Source organism: Neltuma alba, unplaced genomic scaffold (genome assembly GCF_004799145.2).
Source record: "Neltuma alba isolate B1F8T4 unplaced genomic scaffold, ASM479914v2 tig00002165_pilon, whole genome shotgun sequence".
In the NCBI taxonomy this organism is placed as follows: Eukaryota; Viridiplantae; Streptophyta; class Magnoliopsida; order Fabales; family Fabaceae; genus Neltuma; species Neltuma alba.
In genome coordinates, this window is record NW_021632765.1 from 96,217 (window position 1) to 112,656 (window position 16,440).

At 37.4% G+C, this 16,440-nt stretch overlaps 2 protein-coding genes across 3 annotated transcripts; one reads left to right on the forward strand and one right to left on the reverse strand.

Moving 5' to 3' along the window:
• Positions 1-1,774: 1,774 nt before the first annotated feature.
• LOC114718436 (U-box domain-containing protein 35-like) lies at positions 1,775-5,974 on the forward strand. Its single transcript, XM_028903745.1, has 11 exons — positions 1,775-1,952; positions 2,066-2,184; positions 2,347-2,468; positions 2,653-2,867; positions 2,967-3,018; positions 3,174-3,456; positions 3,662-3,763; positions 3,947-4,375; positions 4,777-5,547; positions 5,650-5,725; positions 5,808-5,974. Exons 1-11 carry the CDS (start codon positions 1,775-1,777, stop codon positions 5,972-5,974), a joined length of 2,514 nt encoding a protein of 837 aa, XP_028759578.1.
• A 1,725-nt stretch (positions 5,975-7,699) lies between these two features.
• Positions 7,700-15,092, reverse strand: LOC114718273 (auxin response factor 19). 2 transcript variants are annotated; one of them, XM_028903560.1, is made up of 15 exons: positions 14,464-15,092; positions 14,239-14,354; positions 13,661-13,759; positions 13,511-13,567; positions 13,193-13,348; positions 13,036-13,120; positions 12,851-12,941; positions 12,554-12,718; positions 11,992-12,114; positions 11,626-11,701; positions 11,347-11,485; positions 9,291-11,149; positions 8,994-9,184; positions 8,295-8,463; positions 7,700-8,213 (listed from the first exon to the last, which is right to left on the reverse strand). In XM_028903560.1, the coding sequence occupies exons 1-14, from the start codon at positions 14,531-14,533 to the stop codon at positions 8,328-8,330; spliced, it is 3,363 nt and encodes a 1,120-aa protein (XP_028759393.1). In that variant the 5' UTR covers positions 14,534-15,092; the 3' UTR covers positions 7,700-8,213; positions 8,295-8,327. The 2 variants fall into 2 exon arrangements, with proteins under 2 accessions (XP_028759393.1, XP_028759385.1); XM_028903552.1 differs by having other exon boundaries at positions 7,700-8,463.
• Between the last annotated feature and the right edge of the window lie 1,348 nt (positions 15,093-16,440).

Genomic DNA, 16,440 nt, shown 5'->3' on the forward strand with positions numbered 1-16,440 from the left:
CAAGCATTTGAAAATTTTCACTCGGCACTCAAAAGGTTTTTTTAGTGTAGATTTGCTTCAAAAGTTTAAAATTGTAGCAGCATTACCCTCTATAGATAAAAATTTTAAGTATTAATATCACTGTTTTAATGATTAGTGTTAGTTTTTTAACAATAGAAGGTAATATTACTACTATTTTAAATTTATGGGGAAAATTTGCATCTAAAAATATTTTCAAGTATTTAGTATTCCTGAATGAAAACTTTCAACTTAAATTTGCAACTTAACCCTTTATTAAATAAGGAAAAATTTGAAAAATTATTAAATTTTAAGACATAATCAATAAGGTTCAAGGTTTCTCTAAATTTTCATTAGACATGTTAGAAGAGGTTTATAAATAGGAGCAAATGCTATATGATAAGTAAGTCTCATTCAGTCTGAAGAAAAGGTCTCCTTAAACATTTTTTTAGCATGAAAATTCAGAGTAAAATACAGTAATCTCTTTTTATATATTATTACGGGTATTTTCCGTCTACTTCAAAACTTATTCTTTTGTCCGAATTATAAAATATTAGTTATGAATTAAAAGTGAAACTAAAATTATCTATCACCAAAATAAAAATCTATAATCACAAACTTGCCCCGACAAACTTAAGTTCCTAATTGTCCATTTTGGAGCCAATCCCACAAAGCATTCAAAAGGAGGCTAGGGACCGAAGATTTGCGCCCCTATACAGACGTTCAATAACCCAATAATCTGATGATGACACAGATTAGAAGCTTCATGAGCTATTCATGAGATTTAAGATCAATCATATCTCAGGGGATCAAACAACGTCGCGGATGCTCTTGCTAAGGAGGGTATTTCTACATCCTCGATTCTGGATACTTGTTCTACACATTTAAGGACTGCATTGGTGAATGAGAGTTTGGGATTTAATCCCCCGTGTTTTTATTTGCTTTTCTAGGCTTTAGCATTCACTTGTACCCCAAAAAAAAAAAAAAAAACCAGCAACCTCATGACCAAACAATTAATCACACATCAAGTTCAGTAACTCGTATTAACAAATTAAATGTCATGCATGGATTCGGCTTTTAATGGTTAATCGGCCTTTAGTGGGGACATTAATAATTAAATCAAGGCGTTTCCATCGTTGAAGATTTTGAGGTAGTCAAGAAAGTAGGAAACTGTGACAAGCTTACCAGAATAGCCTGCCGGAATGGGGAGAAAACAAGAACAAATTGACTGGGAAGAAAGGCCGCGTCATAAAGGAAAAATGCGGTTTTTTTTTGCCAAAAGAAAATAATGTTATAAAATAATATTTGTTGAAAATAATATTAATTAAATATTTATATTGAAGAAGGGTAATTTGGTGAAAAAAATCAAATGAAGTGATCTAAGGATTTTAAAAGAAAGGGCAACATAAATGGAATATAGAAAGCAGAGGCGTTTATGTCATTCAACTTATAATAAATCCTTGTATGTTTTTAAAATAAAAGGAGATGCATGATTAAATCCTTTGGACAGCAAGTTTATTCTTAGAATATGTAATGGGAATTCTAATTATGGAAGCAAGGACAAACTGGAAGCCATAATAAAATAATGAATTGGCGACGCAGTGGCACTCAGGAGTTTAGTTGCAACAGAATATTCAAAAATAGAAGTGAGAAGTTGAGCGGGAGTGGTATTTAGGTGGTGGAAGAACATTGGACGGAATGATTCACAATTAAAGAGAAGTTTTTTAGTATTGTTCATTGAAGCGTTTGAGGTAGCTGCAGTTTTCAATCCAAAAGGATGTCAAGAATAATTCCTGAGAAGAAGTTGGGTGCGGGACGCATGGTTGCTGTGGCAATTGAGAATAACAAGACAAGCCAGTACGCCGCAAAATGGGCAGTTGATAATCTTGTCCCCAAAGATCAATGTATCCTCCTACTCCATGTCAGACAGAGGGCATCTTCCATTCCCACGACAAGTAATTCTTTCTCTCTTTCTCAAACCCATGTGTGCTTGATTTTTATAAATGAAAGCCGACCATGCATGCCCCCATCATGATTTCTATTCTTGTTTTTCCTATTGTCAACGCAGCCGGAAATCTTGTACCCGTCGATTCCTGCGATGACGTGGCGAGAGCATACAAGCAGCAATTCGACAACGAATCCAGGGAGCTTTTTGCCTCATTCCGTGTTTTCTTCAACAGAAAAAATGTTAGTTCCAACACGACGCCTTTCTTCATGTTATCTTTCAACAATAAATTAGAGAACATGCACGGAAGAAACACAGCAAATATGCGGCAAATAGTTGATTGTTTTTTCTCTCCCTTGCATGTTTTTTCTTTTCTCCCTCGTTGATTACTCTACTTGCAACAGGTACAATGCAAAGAAGTCTTATTGGAAGACACGGATATAGCTAAAGCATTGATAGAATGTGTTTCCACGCATTCAGTTGAGCTTCTGGTGCTTGGGGCACCATCAAGAAGTGGCATTGTGAGGTAATGATTTTTTTCCTCTTCCCGCCTCTCTAGAGCAAGCAGCCATATATGCTTGTCCTCAAAAAAGATTATAAAAAACAGGCAGACATCATCTTAACCCCCCACGGAATGCATTCAGCTTTAATGCTTGATAAAATATTGCCGTCACAATAACGGCGTCCTGTTTAATTCATGTTCACGACAGAAGATTTAGGACAACCGATGTCCCAAGCCTTGTGTCAAAAGGGGCGCCGCCATTCTGCACTGTGTATATCATTTCCAAAGGAAAAATCTCATCTGTACGAGCTGCTTCTGCTCCACTGCCAGCTAAACCTGCACCTCGAAACGCAGTGCAGCAACAATCCGCCCAGAGTCCTGATAGGCTGGATGCAACACTCGTTCGCAGCCTAACACCACGGTGTATGCTCTATATCTATGTCATGCCGATTCCCTGCTGTATTTGGCTTATTAATTCCATTGCTTATAGAACTGTTTGTCTACTTGCATCTGTTACAGCAGCAGAGCGTTCAGCATATGGCACCTGCCCCCAACCGGGTGATGATGACATCAAGTGAGTTCTTAAGCATCTATCCGGGAAGAAGTATATCCCATAATTACAAGGAAAACTCGATGAATGTTAAATTACAAATGCCAGTGCGCGCTAAAACAGAGATCTACAGAGATTAAAGAACTTGTGAAAGAACTAACTGGATAATCTATGGACAGGTCGCCGTTCACAAGAGGGGGTAGATCAAGCTACAAACCATACGAGTCCTCAATCCCCGACTCTGATATATCATTTGTGAGCAGTGGAAGGCCAAGCATTGATAGGATGTCTAATTCAACGTATGATGATTTCGAACCTGGAATGGCCCCTCGGCTTTCCAACAGTTCAGATTTTGATGGCAGAAGCTCTGAGTCATCTTTCTCTGGGGCTAGGCATTCTGAGGTTAACTTTTCGTTTAGCTCGCAAGACAGTGGGGGGTCATCCTCAAGATTGTCTCTGACGGTAAGGACAATGTCTAGGATAACCATGAACAACCTGTTGGAATAATCTACCGCATCATATTAACATGCCGGAATACACTTAATTCTTCTATGCATTCCAAACTAGTCCAGTTTTCAATGGCTTTTTGTCGGTCTTACTCTTAAAAATGTGCTCATTCATGGATGCCACGAAGGGATTTAATTTAAAGCTCTTCTTGAAATCATAGGATGATATGGAAGCCGAGATGAGAAGATTGAAGCTCGAACTGAAACAAACGATGGAAATGTACAGTACAGCTTGCCAGGAAGCACTTACAGCAAGGCAGAAGGTAGCTTACCTATTGTAGTTAGGTTGACACATACTCTAAGAATAGTGCAGTCCTGCCGAAAAGGTTTGTTCTTTTAAAGGAAATTATATATTCAACAACAAAGTAGCTCCATAAAGAAATCAATTAAAACGGGAACTTTATTTGGGAAGTATGATAATAGAAACTAACATATATATCCGACAGGCAATGGAACTTCAACGATGGAAATTCGAAGAGCAAAAGAAATTAGAAGAGGCAAGGATGGCTGAAGAAGCAGCATTGGCACTTGCAGAGAGAGAGAGAGCAAGGTGTAGAGCTGCCCTTGAGGCAGCAGAAGCATCTAAGAAAATTGCGGAACTGGAGGCACATAAAAGATTGAATGCAGAGATGAAAGCCCTGAAAGAATCTGAGCAGAAAAAGAATACACTCGATACTTTTCCACAAGGTAGAGCCAGGTACAGAAGATACACTATTGAGGAAATCGAAGAAGCAACAAATTGTTTCGCGGACGCGCTGAAGATCGGGGAAGGAGGGTACGGACCAGTATATAGATGTGAACTAGATCTCACGCCAGTTGCAGTAAAAGTTTTAAGGCCAGATGCAGCTCAAGGAAGGTCACAGTTTCAGCAAGAGGTATGAAAATGGCGAAAACACTATGGTTGCGTTTGGTAGAAAGCATTGAAAATGAGAGATTGAGATTAGAATTACAATTGAAAAAAATCTATTAAGAGAGTGTTTAGTATAAGAGATTGTTTGATATATGAGATTATCCAAAACCATATATGTGGGATTGGAGAATACCATGGGGGGAAGTGGTATTCCCCAATCCCACCTTTATAGGTGTGCCTAAATCCCATATAACAAACAATTACTCATGCTAAGTAACATTTTAATGATTTTTTCAATCTCAATCCCAATCGCAATCCCTCATTTTCAATGCTTCATACCAAACAGGACCTATCTTCAAAAGAAGATGGACAGTAAAATTTCGTCGATATCGTCGTTATTCATGAAATCATAATTTGGCATTGCAGGTTGAAGTGTTGAGTTGCATTCGTCATCCAAACATGGTTCTCCTCCTTGGAGCATGCCCAGAGTATGGGTGCCTTGTGTATGAGTACATGGCTAATGGAAGTTTGGAGGACTGCCTCTTCCAGAAACGTAACTCGCCAACTCTTCCCTGGCAGTTAAGATTTCGAATAGCTGCAGAGATCACCACCGGCCTCCTTTTCCTTCATCAGACAAAACCAGAACCACTTGTTCACCGTGATTTAAAACCTGCCAACATTTTGCTTGATCGTAACTTTGTCAGCAAGATTAGTGATGTGGGGTTGGCCAGGCTTGTACCTCCTTCAGTTGCGGACAGTGTAACTCAGTACCGCATGACATCAACTGCTGGAACTTTCTGTTATATTGATCCTGAGTACCAGCAAACCGGCATGCTCGGAATCAAATCTGACGTATACTCACTGGGGATCATGCTTCTACAAATGATAACAGCAAAGCCCCCGATGGGTTTGACTCATCATGTCGGACGAGCAATAGAAAACGGGACTTTCGCCGAGATGCTTGACCCAGCTGTTGAAGACTGGCCAGTGCAGGAAACCCTACAGTTTGCCAAGCTTGCTCTGCAGTGTGCCGAAATGAGAAGAAAAGACAGACCTGATCTTAAAAAAGTGGTATTGCCTCAGCTCAATATATTAAGAGACTTTGCCGAAGATAACATGCCCATGATGATCATGTTTGGACGTAGTACAGGATTCGCCCCACATAGTAGCAACAGTTCCACAACCTCCACAGTTCAAGTACGTCTCTAATCACGCTTGTTCACTTCTCTGATGCTAAATATATTTCATACACTACAAAATCTCACGAAACTTCCCCACTATGAACTTCTTCTCTTCTAGGATATTTTGAATGATAACCAGTCACTTTCTGGAATCTCCGGGTATGAAAGCCGCTCGAGCACATCCTCGCCATTTGGTAATTAAATGCTTTGGATCGCTGATGGGTACTGATTGATGTGTTTAAGGAGTATTAGGCAACGATACTCGATTGACAACAGGACAACAACAGCGCAGCGGGCAGCCACTTCTAGCAACGTTTGAGGTTAGAAGAGATGTGTACGAGCAAAACCTTATAAGGCACTTGGAAGTTCCAAATTTCACGGACGTGCAAGAAAGGAAACTAAGGATTTTGATATTCATGCGCGATTCTAGTTATTTAGCCTAATCAAGGCAGAGGAACTTGGTGCTGGGGAACTAACGAACAGCAATTATGTTCCATCGTAATTGTCTGCATCCCAGTTCGATGTTCTATAATTCAAAGGATCAAAATATTTTCACTTCTTTTCTTAATCCACAAAACGGAAAGGTTTATTGCCAGCAACATTTTTAGAATGTTTTTAACCGCTCTTCTCTTGAAATCTTGGTAATTCTTTACCAAAAAAAAAATCTTGATGATTCGAAATTAAATGGTTGGCACTTGGTAGTATAATAAAAATCATTTAAGGCATCGCTAGTTAAAAAATGAAATTGAAATGAAATAAAATGCAAAGGATTTTTTTTCCAGAAAATGTGGGGGAGTTTGAAAAAAAGGTTTTTATGTCCATCACAATTATTCGCGATCGTCTATTTTAAAATTGAACGATTCAAACTTAATGTTATTCTGTTTTTATACTTTATTAACTTTTTTATTTTAATGGATGCAAAATTGAATATAAAGATAATTTTCAGTTATGATTCTGTCAAAAAAATAAATTTTTTATTTAAAAGTGACAAATTAAAATGTTTAAATTTAAACTAACGTAGAGTCTACTCTACTCTCGAAATAAGATGCAGTGGAGTCTACATTTTTAGAAAGCCCACTACTTTTTTTATTAAAAATTTATTCAATACTCTTAAATTTTTTTTTTTTGGCCGAAGAGTACCCTTCTTTAAGTAAATATGCTGGTTTGACATTTTATCTTGAAAAGAACACTCTTTGTTTTTTGAATGATGAAAAGAAGAACACTTTTATGATGTTAAACTTTTTCTCAAGTATAAAAAGGAGATGCTTTGTGGTTTTGGGGCGAAACGAAGGGAGTTGCTTCGTTCAATCTGATGACTTTTTCGGTAAGATGTAACTTTTTATGAGATTCATGGCTGATTGCCTCTTTTTTTTAAAAAAAAAAACTTTTGAAAGTTATAAATTATTTTTTAAATAAATATAATATTTTTCTAACATTGAAAAATGAATTTTAAATGAATTTTATGTTAAATATTTATAGGTAAGTTTGAAAATATATGGCAAACCTTAGGTTTCACTCAAGAAATAACTTTACTAGGTGAGCCTAGCATTACAAAAGCGAAGGAAGTAATTTAGGGAAATTTACTCCCAAGTCCCACAAATCATCATAAATATAGTAAATTTTTTTGAAATTATAAAAATACAGCGGATTCCCTCTACCTTTAATTATGAGTAAGTTTTGTAATAAACAAGTTACCATGAATATTTATTAAAATGCCCTTGGTATTTTAAAAAAGATAAAAATTCCCTCCCTAGTTTAAATCTTAAGAAGTGTTTGTTTAAAAATTAAACCATAATTTTAAAAATAATTTTACAATGTAAAAAATAAATGTAAAAGAATTTACCTTGATTTTTAAAAAAAATACTTTTAGAAACACTTTTTAAAACTAAACACCCCCTTAAACCTTTTTAGTGGGGTGTTTGGATATCTTCAAAAACACCTTGTAAAAATAATTTCATACAAATCAAAACAAAACTCTTCCCACATATTCACTTTATATGCCATAAAATCACTTTTAAAATTATATTTTAGTTTCTATCCAAACAATCCATTATCAATTTTATATATCACTTCTTGTTTTAAATATCAGATCTAATTCATAACATAATTTATACTACAAATTAGAATTAGATCCCATATTTAGAACTGGAGGCAGTATGCATATATATAACCAATGAGCCACTTACGCATCTTAATAATATAATGCCAACTATTACACACATCTACGTACATAAAAATGCCCGTGTGTCTCTGTGAGCCTAGCCTCCAAGCATTCACAAGAAGTTGACAGTTACATAAGAATATTTGTTGATTTCTGAAATTGAACCAAACAGGCCCTAACCGCATATGTTTACAAAGGCCCATACAAGGAAGTCAGCTCTCTTCCACATATGGAGAGGAAGCAATTTTATACATCAGAACTATGCCGCCAGAATTTAACCTGGCTTTCTAAACTACGCTGAACTAGAAAGATTCCACATGTATTGACAACAGTTTTGACCAATCTTACTACTGCATCGTCAAATCCATAGGTTCAACAGTTAATTGAATTGCTTTGCTGAGGCACTCTCAAGACTAACTTCATTACCATACGGTTGGCGCACCGGCAGCAACAGTCACTCCACTTGTTGCGGCTCTTGAAATTCTCCTGTAGTCCACAGAGTGCCTAGAATGCGCCGTCAACTGCAAAAGATTATTAAGATCTGCAGCAGGAACGCAAATGTCCACAGAAACCCCCCAAATAGAAACAACAGGGTTACCAACATGTAAGAACAGTTAGCAGATGTTCGGACTCCTTTAGGTGTTTCCTCCATCAGAACTGCTACAGGCTTGATTTGGAAGGCCACCGCTGCCAAAATCTCCATCCAAGCTCATCTGTTGCACCTCTTGAGGAGAAAGTATTTTAATGCAGCGGACACAGTTCACAAACTCCCTGAAATATCCAAAATAGTAAATACGAGTCATGGAACTGCACTATACTGCACTCTCTTCCGTATTCAGGTTTATCAGTTATTGACAGAATGGAATCAAAACTCTTTAACAAACACGTGTAGGGAAGAGGGATACAACAAAAAGTTATTACCATCTTTCAGGAATAGTTAGTTCCATTATTCCACAAGGAAATGAGGATGCCAGTCTTCGCAGAAATTAAGAATCCATGTGCACATGCAAAATTGGTATCGCCAGTCCAATACCAACCATGCTCTAAATGCACAACAGCTAAAGGTTTCTTCATATTTTTCAATTATGTATTCATGTTATATTTCAACCTGACCCCCTAAACAAGGCCGTCTCCGCCTCTAATGAAGGGCTTATTTAAGAAATAACACAAATGGAGAGAACACGGCCACCTTTTCCTCTATATGCAAAGAACAAAACAACTATCATATGCTGGAAGACGATCTATCATATGCACTATTGCATGCAGACAAATCCAAGTGGAAGAGGAATGGTAGAACTTACTCCCAAGGGTCATCCCCCACTAGCAAAACATCATTTTCATGATCTACATAAACAAGTTTCCAGCCTATCCTCTGCCGGTCCTCCAACTGTCCCTCTATGCCAAATCTGCGAGCCAAATCCCGTTTAAGTTCCTCGTAACCTGAATACCGGGTTATGTCTATAGACCTACCAACAGCTCCACGTTTGTATACCTACATGTACAAGAAATAACTTGGAACAATAATTCAAAACAAATGAAAGAGAACTTATCCACCATCTGAGGCATAATTCACTGAAAATAATAATAATAAATGAAACCTTGGTATATGTTCTCATTCGCTGAAACTGTGATGGTGGAGGAGGAGGTGGGGCCCATGTGCCCCTATTTACGTAATTACTATCATTTATTGTTGGATCAATTGAATTAAAGGTCATATCAGGTACTCCAAATGCCTGGGAAACAATTGATGAAGAGAGTTCCTGCTGAGCATCTCTGTTATCCTCATAGTTACCAAGCATGCCTCCTGAAGAAAAGTTATTTGACAAATCCTTTCCCAGCCCTATCGTGCCTTTGGTCAAAAGAGAATCTGGATTTAGCGGCACTCCCAGTTGACTATCAATATTATTGCCAAATGGAACATTGCTCCTAGCATCTAGCTGAATTTCCCCATCCTGATTGTTGTCTCTAAACAACATTGACTGCGGATTGTAAGATAATGAGTTGTTATTCTGATGCATATAAGTGTCATTCCGAGAAAGGCTAACTGAAGTTGTAGAAGATGATGTATCCAAATAATCTGTCTGTGCGGCTCCACCATTTAAGTATACATGGGCGGACAAACTCCCTTGATTTTGACTTTTGGATATATTTAAAGATGGCTTAACTTCAGACTTTAGCTGAAAATCTTTCATCAAGCTTGCATTTGATGACATGGTCTCAAAGGCACCTGGACTTAAGATCGTGGCTGCAGACTGAGCCATATCATCCCCAATAGTTGTGTTCCTATGGATCCGGGAATTCATATGGGGAATAGTATTGGCACAGTTATTAGTGGAAGGTGAAGTGGAACAAGATGGAATGTCATCAGTAATTACAGACTGCCCTGCTCCAGCTGCTCCAGTTAATATACTACTGCCAGCTGCAGAGAGTTTGTTGGCAGTAGGAGCAGGAGGAAGGCCCACATGCCCAGACATGTCAGACAGTGTGCCAGGTTGCTGTTGTTGAAGCTTTGCCTGCTGGGTTGGATGAGAGAACTGAACATTATTGGTCTGGCCGTTATTCTTCGTCATTTGATGTGGAATAGAATTAGAATCAGGAAGTGAGTTTTGAAGTATTGGAGGAATTTCTAGAACTTGAGTTGAAGTTAAGGCCCTCGAGAAGCCGTGAGTTGGATCTAAAAGCTGCCTCTGCTGGTCTTGGATTTGACTAAGTTGAGTAGACTGTGGCACTACTGACTGCTGTGCCAAGAGTGTCTGCTGTTGCTGTTGAAGCTTCTGTAATAATTGAAGCTGAATCTGATTATCAGACACCTGCAACTGTTGACTGACATGATCAGGCATTGAGGACTGAATAAGATTTTGCTGTTGATTCTGACCCATAACTGTCTGCTGCTGCTGCGGCTGTGACAGGTTCTGAGAGAGATTTCTGTGCAGTTGATGGTTTTGGATGGAAGGTTGCTGCTGTTGAAGAACATTGTTAGGCTGAACAATATTTTGAGCATGCAGAAGTTGGCTCTGAATTTGACTTTGTGGCAGAGCTTGATTTCCTACATTCTGTCTCGATTGCTGAGTGATATCACCCAATTGTTGTGGTGGCTGCACGACCGTTCCTAATGGGCTAGACGCAGATGTTATCTTTTGAAGATGGTCAACGTGTTGTGGGGTCTGAAGTAACCTCTGAGGATTGAAAGTTACATTGCTTGACTGAGAAATCTGTGGAGAACAAAATCCCAGCTGACGGGCAATGTCTGCACCAGGAAGATTCTGCAGAACAGATCCAGAAAAAGATTGCATGTAACTTGGCTGCAATGAGCTAGACAGTGCAGGATTTTGCTGCATGTTCATCCACTGAACTAAGCTAAGGCCAGAGAGCGCTTGAGGATCTTTCATGCATGCATCATCACCAAGCCAAGGCATCGTCCGCTTAAAAAGGTTATCAAAATCAGAAGGATCTTCATCTGCACCGGTCATCAATAGAAACTATAAAATTCTAATCATTATACGGAAGACATGCTTGACTTGATTCAGAAAATTTCACCAAGAGAACAGTTTGTCAGCAAACACAAGGCCCAGCAATAAAATATTAAGAAAATTTGGAGGAAAAATCCAACCCACTTTATTTTAAGTACGTATTGAAGCGCTATTCATTATTTACCAGCCATTCCTGGTTCTCTTGGTCGCTTAGACCTGAAGAATGGAGGTGGGCAGATGAAAAATGGAGCTGTCACTGGTTCAATTTCCCAGATTGAAACCCTACTTCGTCTTTCTCCAGCAGTTGATTCATCCCAACCAACCTGACAATAAAAATGTTCGTTAAATACCAAAGTTTTTGCTAAACATAACAACATATATAATGAAAAATAATCAGGATTGTTTACTAATTGACGGTAAAGTCTTTCCCTCAATGGGAGGAAAAATATATCATAAATAATACCTGCAAATTGCGCCATTGTGAGTTTTTCCATCTAACAGGATCCAGATCACAGATCCCAGTAATTGTACCCATATACCTGAAATATAATTGAATACAATCTTTGACATAAAAGTATTTTCAGGTGTACTATTTACTGCCAGCCAAATTTAAAAAATAAAAAATAAAATGTCAGTTCTAAACATACTGGAAATTATTCCAAAGAAAGAGTAAAAGTAATCTTGCAAGCCTGAGTGTCTACATTTTCCAAGTTTCCAAATCATATTGTGCAGCCACCCATATCAATAATAGCAGTATGTGTAACTTGGCATTCACTATTTAATACTCTATACATTTCACATATTGATATGAAGGCTCAAAAATAGGCACCTTCTTGTTCCTGAATCTTCAGTTTCAAACATCATCCGGAAGCGCATGCCAGGTGATATCTGATGGCTATACACTGCCTTGTAGTACTTTGCTAAAGGAATAACAAATTCTGATGGGCTAGCCCTGCACACCAAAGAAGATACACTCAATTTTAGAACATAGAAGATCAGTTCATTAGAAAAAGTACCTAGCTGCGATCTTTAATATAAGAACTAATTGGGGTTTGAATTTGGTTCTGAATATAAGACCTCAATCCACTTTATCTCTCATCTTTTCCCAATATATTCCGACTGATTGTAAGAGGTTCCCATTAAGAAATAATTCAAACCATTCAATGAACATGATTAAAGAGGATAATTTAGGAAATTCAACACACATTTATGACAAATAACTAAATTAACTAATTTTCTTAATATCCTCAAATTAGTTATATGGCTTTTATACTAATGACCCGAGGTAGTATTTCACAATCTGATTGAGTACATTAACAGTAAACAAACAGAGACATACATATATATTAACTTCTTAGTTTTTAAGATAAAAGAGGCGAAAATATGACAACCTAGGGTTATAAAACACAGTGAAGGGACTGTTGTTTGCAGCCGCATGAGCTGCAGCTGCCAGAATTCCAATATGCATACTATCACTTGATAGCACCGAAGATGATATATTGGTCGGTTGTCTGTTAGCTCGCCTGATACCCAGAAGAAGCTGCTGCTTTTCATCCCTGCAAAAAAAAAAAAAAAAAAAGGCAAAAGATTTTGATGTATGACTAATCAAATGTTTTAAGAGAGTATTTCAAACCAATACTCCAACATGTAATGATAAAAAAGGATCAAATTAGTACTCTTGGTCTCACCTTATAAACAAAACAGAGTCTCCAGCAAATAGCCTCTTTCCACTGACGAATAGACTCCATCCAGTTGTAAGTAAGTGACGCTTTGGTTGTCCTAGTTACAGAACAAGTCAGCAAATTACAGGACAAGTCTCTGATAGTACAGTGTTTTATGCTTAAAATTTGAAATGGATGTACCAAAATCATACCACGATATATATGGCGAAACGTCCAAACATTGTCATGCAAATCTCTTGCCACAAGTTCTTGAGCAGGTGGTTGCATGGAGTAATCCTAAAAAGAAACAAGAACTATATCAAACTACGAAACTTTTGTCCAACGCTTGAAGAAAAAATTAAAGCCTACAAGAGCAGGGAAAATCTTCTCTGCTGCACGGCGTGGGACAGAAAAACCTCCATGTGTACTCGTATCACTCGCTGTCAATTGTTTACAGAAGAACTCAGGCTGTGGTTTACTTGACTTGAGAGCAAAATCAGATCTTAACAACGCATCCTTGTCAAACTGCATGAACAGTATAGAAAGGTCAATGGGTTTGGAGACTTTAAAACAAGAAGGATTCTATTTATTTCATATAAATTAAAGTACTTTTCTGGCTTTGAATTTATATTTGGCACATCAAGTGGCTTAAGAGAATAAAAGTTAGTCGTTATGAATAGTGCTTACGGAAGGCACTGGTTGAAGCGTCATCTGAGCATATACTTCATCAGTTTCTGGGTCAGCCTGTAAAGACAACCATTAATTATTTAAAAAATAAAACAGAGCGTGAGAATATGTTTTTCGTGTAGATCATAACGGCCAGAAACATCCCCTTACATGCATGGTAACATTGTGAAGGAGACAGAGTAACTTAGAAGGGAGATTTGGATAGTTTGGGATCTGACCATCCACATCCTTCTTTAAAGATGCTGCAACCTGAAACAAGAAGAAATGACTCATTTCAAATGGCATGCACGCCCTAAAAAGGAAGGCGCGCTATGTGTGTGCGCGCGCGCGCGTATATCACACTTTTTCTTGCAATTTATAGCAGTTTAGTGACGGTACAAACTGAATGCTAGGATTTTAGACCCACCTCAAACCAAAAAGGAATTTATGAATCAAAATTCTTTCACCCTTTCCCTCTGAATATTGGATCATTTATCAACTGTTTTGAGTAGAACAAAGTAAATAATAAAAGCACATTCCAAATGAGTACGGATATCAGCAGTATGATATGCATGGCAAAACCACCAGTACTATCGGCATATAAGCGAATCATAGGAGCAAAAACATTGGACATAGTTATAATTAATAAATCACACGAGTAAGACGTCGAAGGCAGAAAGAATTTAGGAAATAAGTACACGAGGGAACAAATAAGGGAACGTGATTAGATCAATAGAACACAAACTAACCTGTTCACTATGACCTTGAGGGAAGTACACCACGTGAGTACCAGCTGGCGGCAGGTTCACCAGCGGCCCCGCACAAGCTTGCCAAAGCTCTGGATTTATGCTCTTCTTCTCTGCTCCTGAGCCCCATGTTCAACACTCACTCGTATTTACCCATACATCTTTTGCATAAAAATTTCCAGAAGGAAGAAAAAATTAAAAGAAGGCAGAAATAGAAAAAGTCCTCACCTTCGCAAGGGTTAGGTGGAGCAGCGGCTGAGGCAGCCCCAGCTCCAGTACCGTCTTGCTGCATCTTCATCGCTATGTCTCTCCTACGGAAATCTGCTGCTGTAGTTGTCAGGAGTGTCAACAATACATGTCTTCGATGCTTAATCAAATATCCAACAAATTATCGACCAAAGAACTAAACCATCAGAAATCCTGATTTTAAAAGCTACTTTAAGGTAGAATACGTGAGCTTTTGGTTAGATCAATAAGCAGAAAAGATTATGATGAAAAGGAAAGGAACATCAGAAAGCTTGGAAATCTTTTACAAGAGAGGTGGAACAAAAGGGAACAGATAGAAAGGGAATCGTATTGTAATACTAGTAATTCAGAAGTCAACGAATGGCTGTCTAAGCTCCGGCCGGCGAGTTGGCCGGAAAACTAGAGAAGGAAGAAAGTGGGTCGGCGGGACAGAAGCCGACAAGGTAAGCAACAAAAAAGGAGGGCTTGCCAAGTTTCTCAGAGACCAAATGCTGAAGCTTTGCCCCTATCTTCCCCTACAATGTCCAGACATTTGGTTCCTCTTTCCCCTCCCTCGTCCCCTGCTCCTTCACAATGCCCCTTTTCACTTTTCTCTCTCTAGGCACCCCCCCTCTCTCTCTCTCTCTGCAATGGTCACTGACGAATAGATTAGACAATAAGACATCGACGTGTGGACCCCTGGAGCTAAGAGGGTTAACAGCTGTTTAATTTTATTTTTTCTTGCCAACTGTTTGATTTGTTCTTTTATAACCATGGTTAAAAATTATTCAGCACACTTTCCATCAAAAACAGTATTCAGCACACTTATCACCGGCAAAAATTATTCAACGCCCTTTTTTTTGGACCAAATTCAGCAGCACACTGCTCAACGCCAAAATAAGTATAAACCATTATATTGCAAAATTGCAAAAGTATGTTTCCTATTCTCTTTACTTTTTATAAAACAATTTCTAAAATATTTTATTATTCCATTTATAAGATGTTTTATTATGTATCTAGATGATAAATTGATAGTATGCTTTTTTCAAAATTCATATTTTTTCTGGAAAACAAGTAACTCTAGTTAATCCATAATTTGCGTCAAAAAAAGTTATTCCATAATTGAGAGAGGGTGCGAATAAGAAAAAAAAATATTTAATAGAATATTTATAAGTAAATAATTTTATAAACATATTATTTATTTTTTAATTTATGTAGAACAAGTAAAATTGTTATCTAAAAAAAAATTATGCGTGCAGGATCTCCGCTCATTATATTTTGGACAATTACTTTGCAAAATTTGACAATTTAAACTCCTACAAGCCATGTTGCGACATTAATATTGTCGTGCACGTTAATTTTACTAATTACTATTTCAGATGAAGATTGAAACAGGAAAAGACGTGGACTTATCTCAAAAATTGTCTAAAGAAACTTAAATTCGTTAATGCGCGTACTAAAAAATTAACTAATTTTTATGAAGAAGCTAATGCAATATCTAGATGCTATGCTAGAAAATTATTGGTGTGGTGACACGTAAAAGTATTCTTCAAGTGGTTGATTTTTTTTTTGGGATAAAAGATCATATTTGATTAAGAGGGTGTTTGAACATCGTAAAAAGTACTTCTCAAAATTATTTTTTCACAAATCAAGATAAAATCCTCTATATATTTACTTCATATACCGTAAAAATATTTTTAAAATCATGATTTTGATTCAATCCAAATACTCCTTAAAAAGTAAAATGACTCTACACATAAAACCCAACTCATGCATGATGGTCTAAAGCGAGGAGCAAAAAAAAAAGAACAAAAAAGTAAGAACAAGTGGTTGATGAACAATGGTGAACAATATTGCAAGGTTATGTACACTTGACATTTACAATTGCCTTTTACAAAAATGAGCCATGAACATATCATGAGCAGACTGCAAGGTTTTAAATAGTAAATATCACTTATCAAGCAGGATGTCAGAAAGAAA

Excerpts from the sequence above, each read along its gene's own strand:
- LOC114718436 (XM_028903745.1), top strand. The coding sequence starts at position 1,775 with ATGTCAAGAATAATTCCTGAGAAGAAGTTGGGTGCGGGACGCATGGTT. Across the intron at positions 4,376-4,776 it reads GGTCACAGTTTCAGCAAGAG|GTTGAAGTGTTGAGTTGCAT; the intron begins GTATGAAAATGG and ends TTGGCATTGCAG. Across the intron at positions 5,726-5,807 it reads GAGCACATCCTCGCCATTTG|GACAACAACAGCGCAGCGGG; the intron begins GTAATTAAATGC and ends GATTGACAACAG.
- LOC114718273 (XM_028903560.1), bottom strand. The coding sequence starts at position 14,533 with ATGAAGATGCAGCAAGACGGTACTGGAGCTGGGGCTGCCTCAGCCGCT. Across the intron at positions 12,115-12,553 it reads ACTGTGTTTTATAACCCTAG|GGCTAGCCCATCAGAATTTG; the intron begins GTTGTCATATTT and ends TTTGGTGTGCAG. Across the intron at positions 11,150-11,346 it reads AAGAGAACCAGGAATGGCTG|ATGAAGATCCTTCTGATTTT; the intron begins GTAAATAATGAA and ends TGACCGGTGCAG.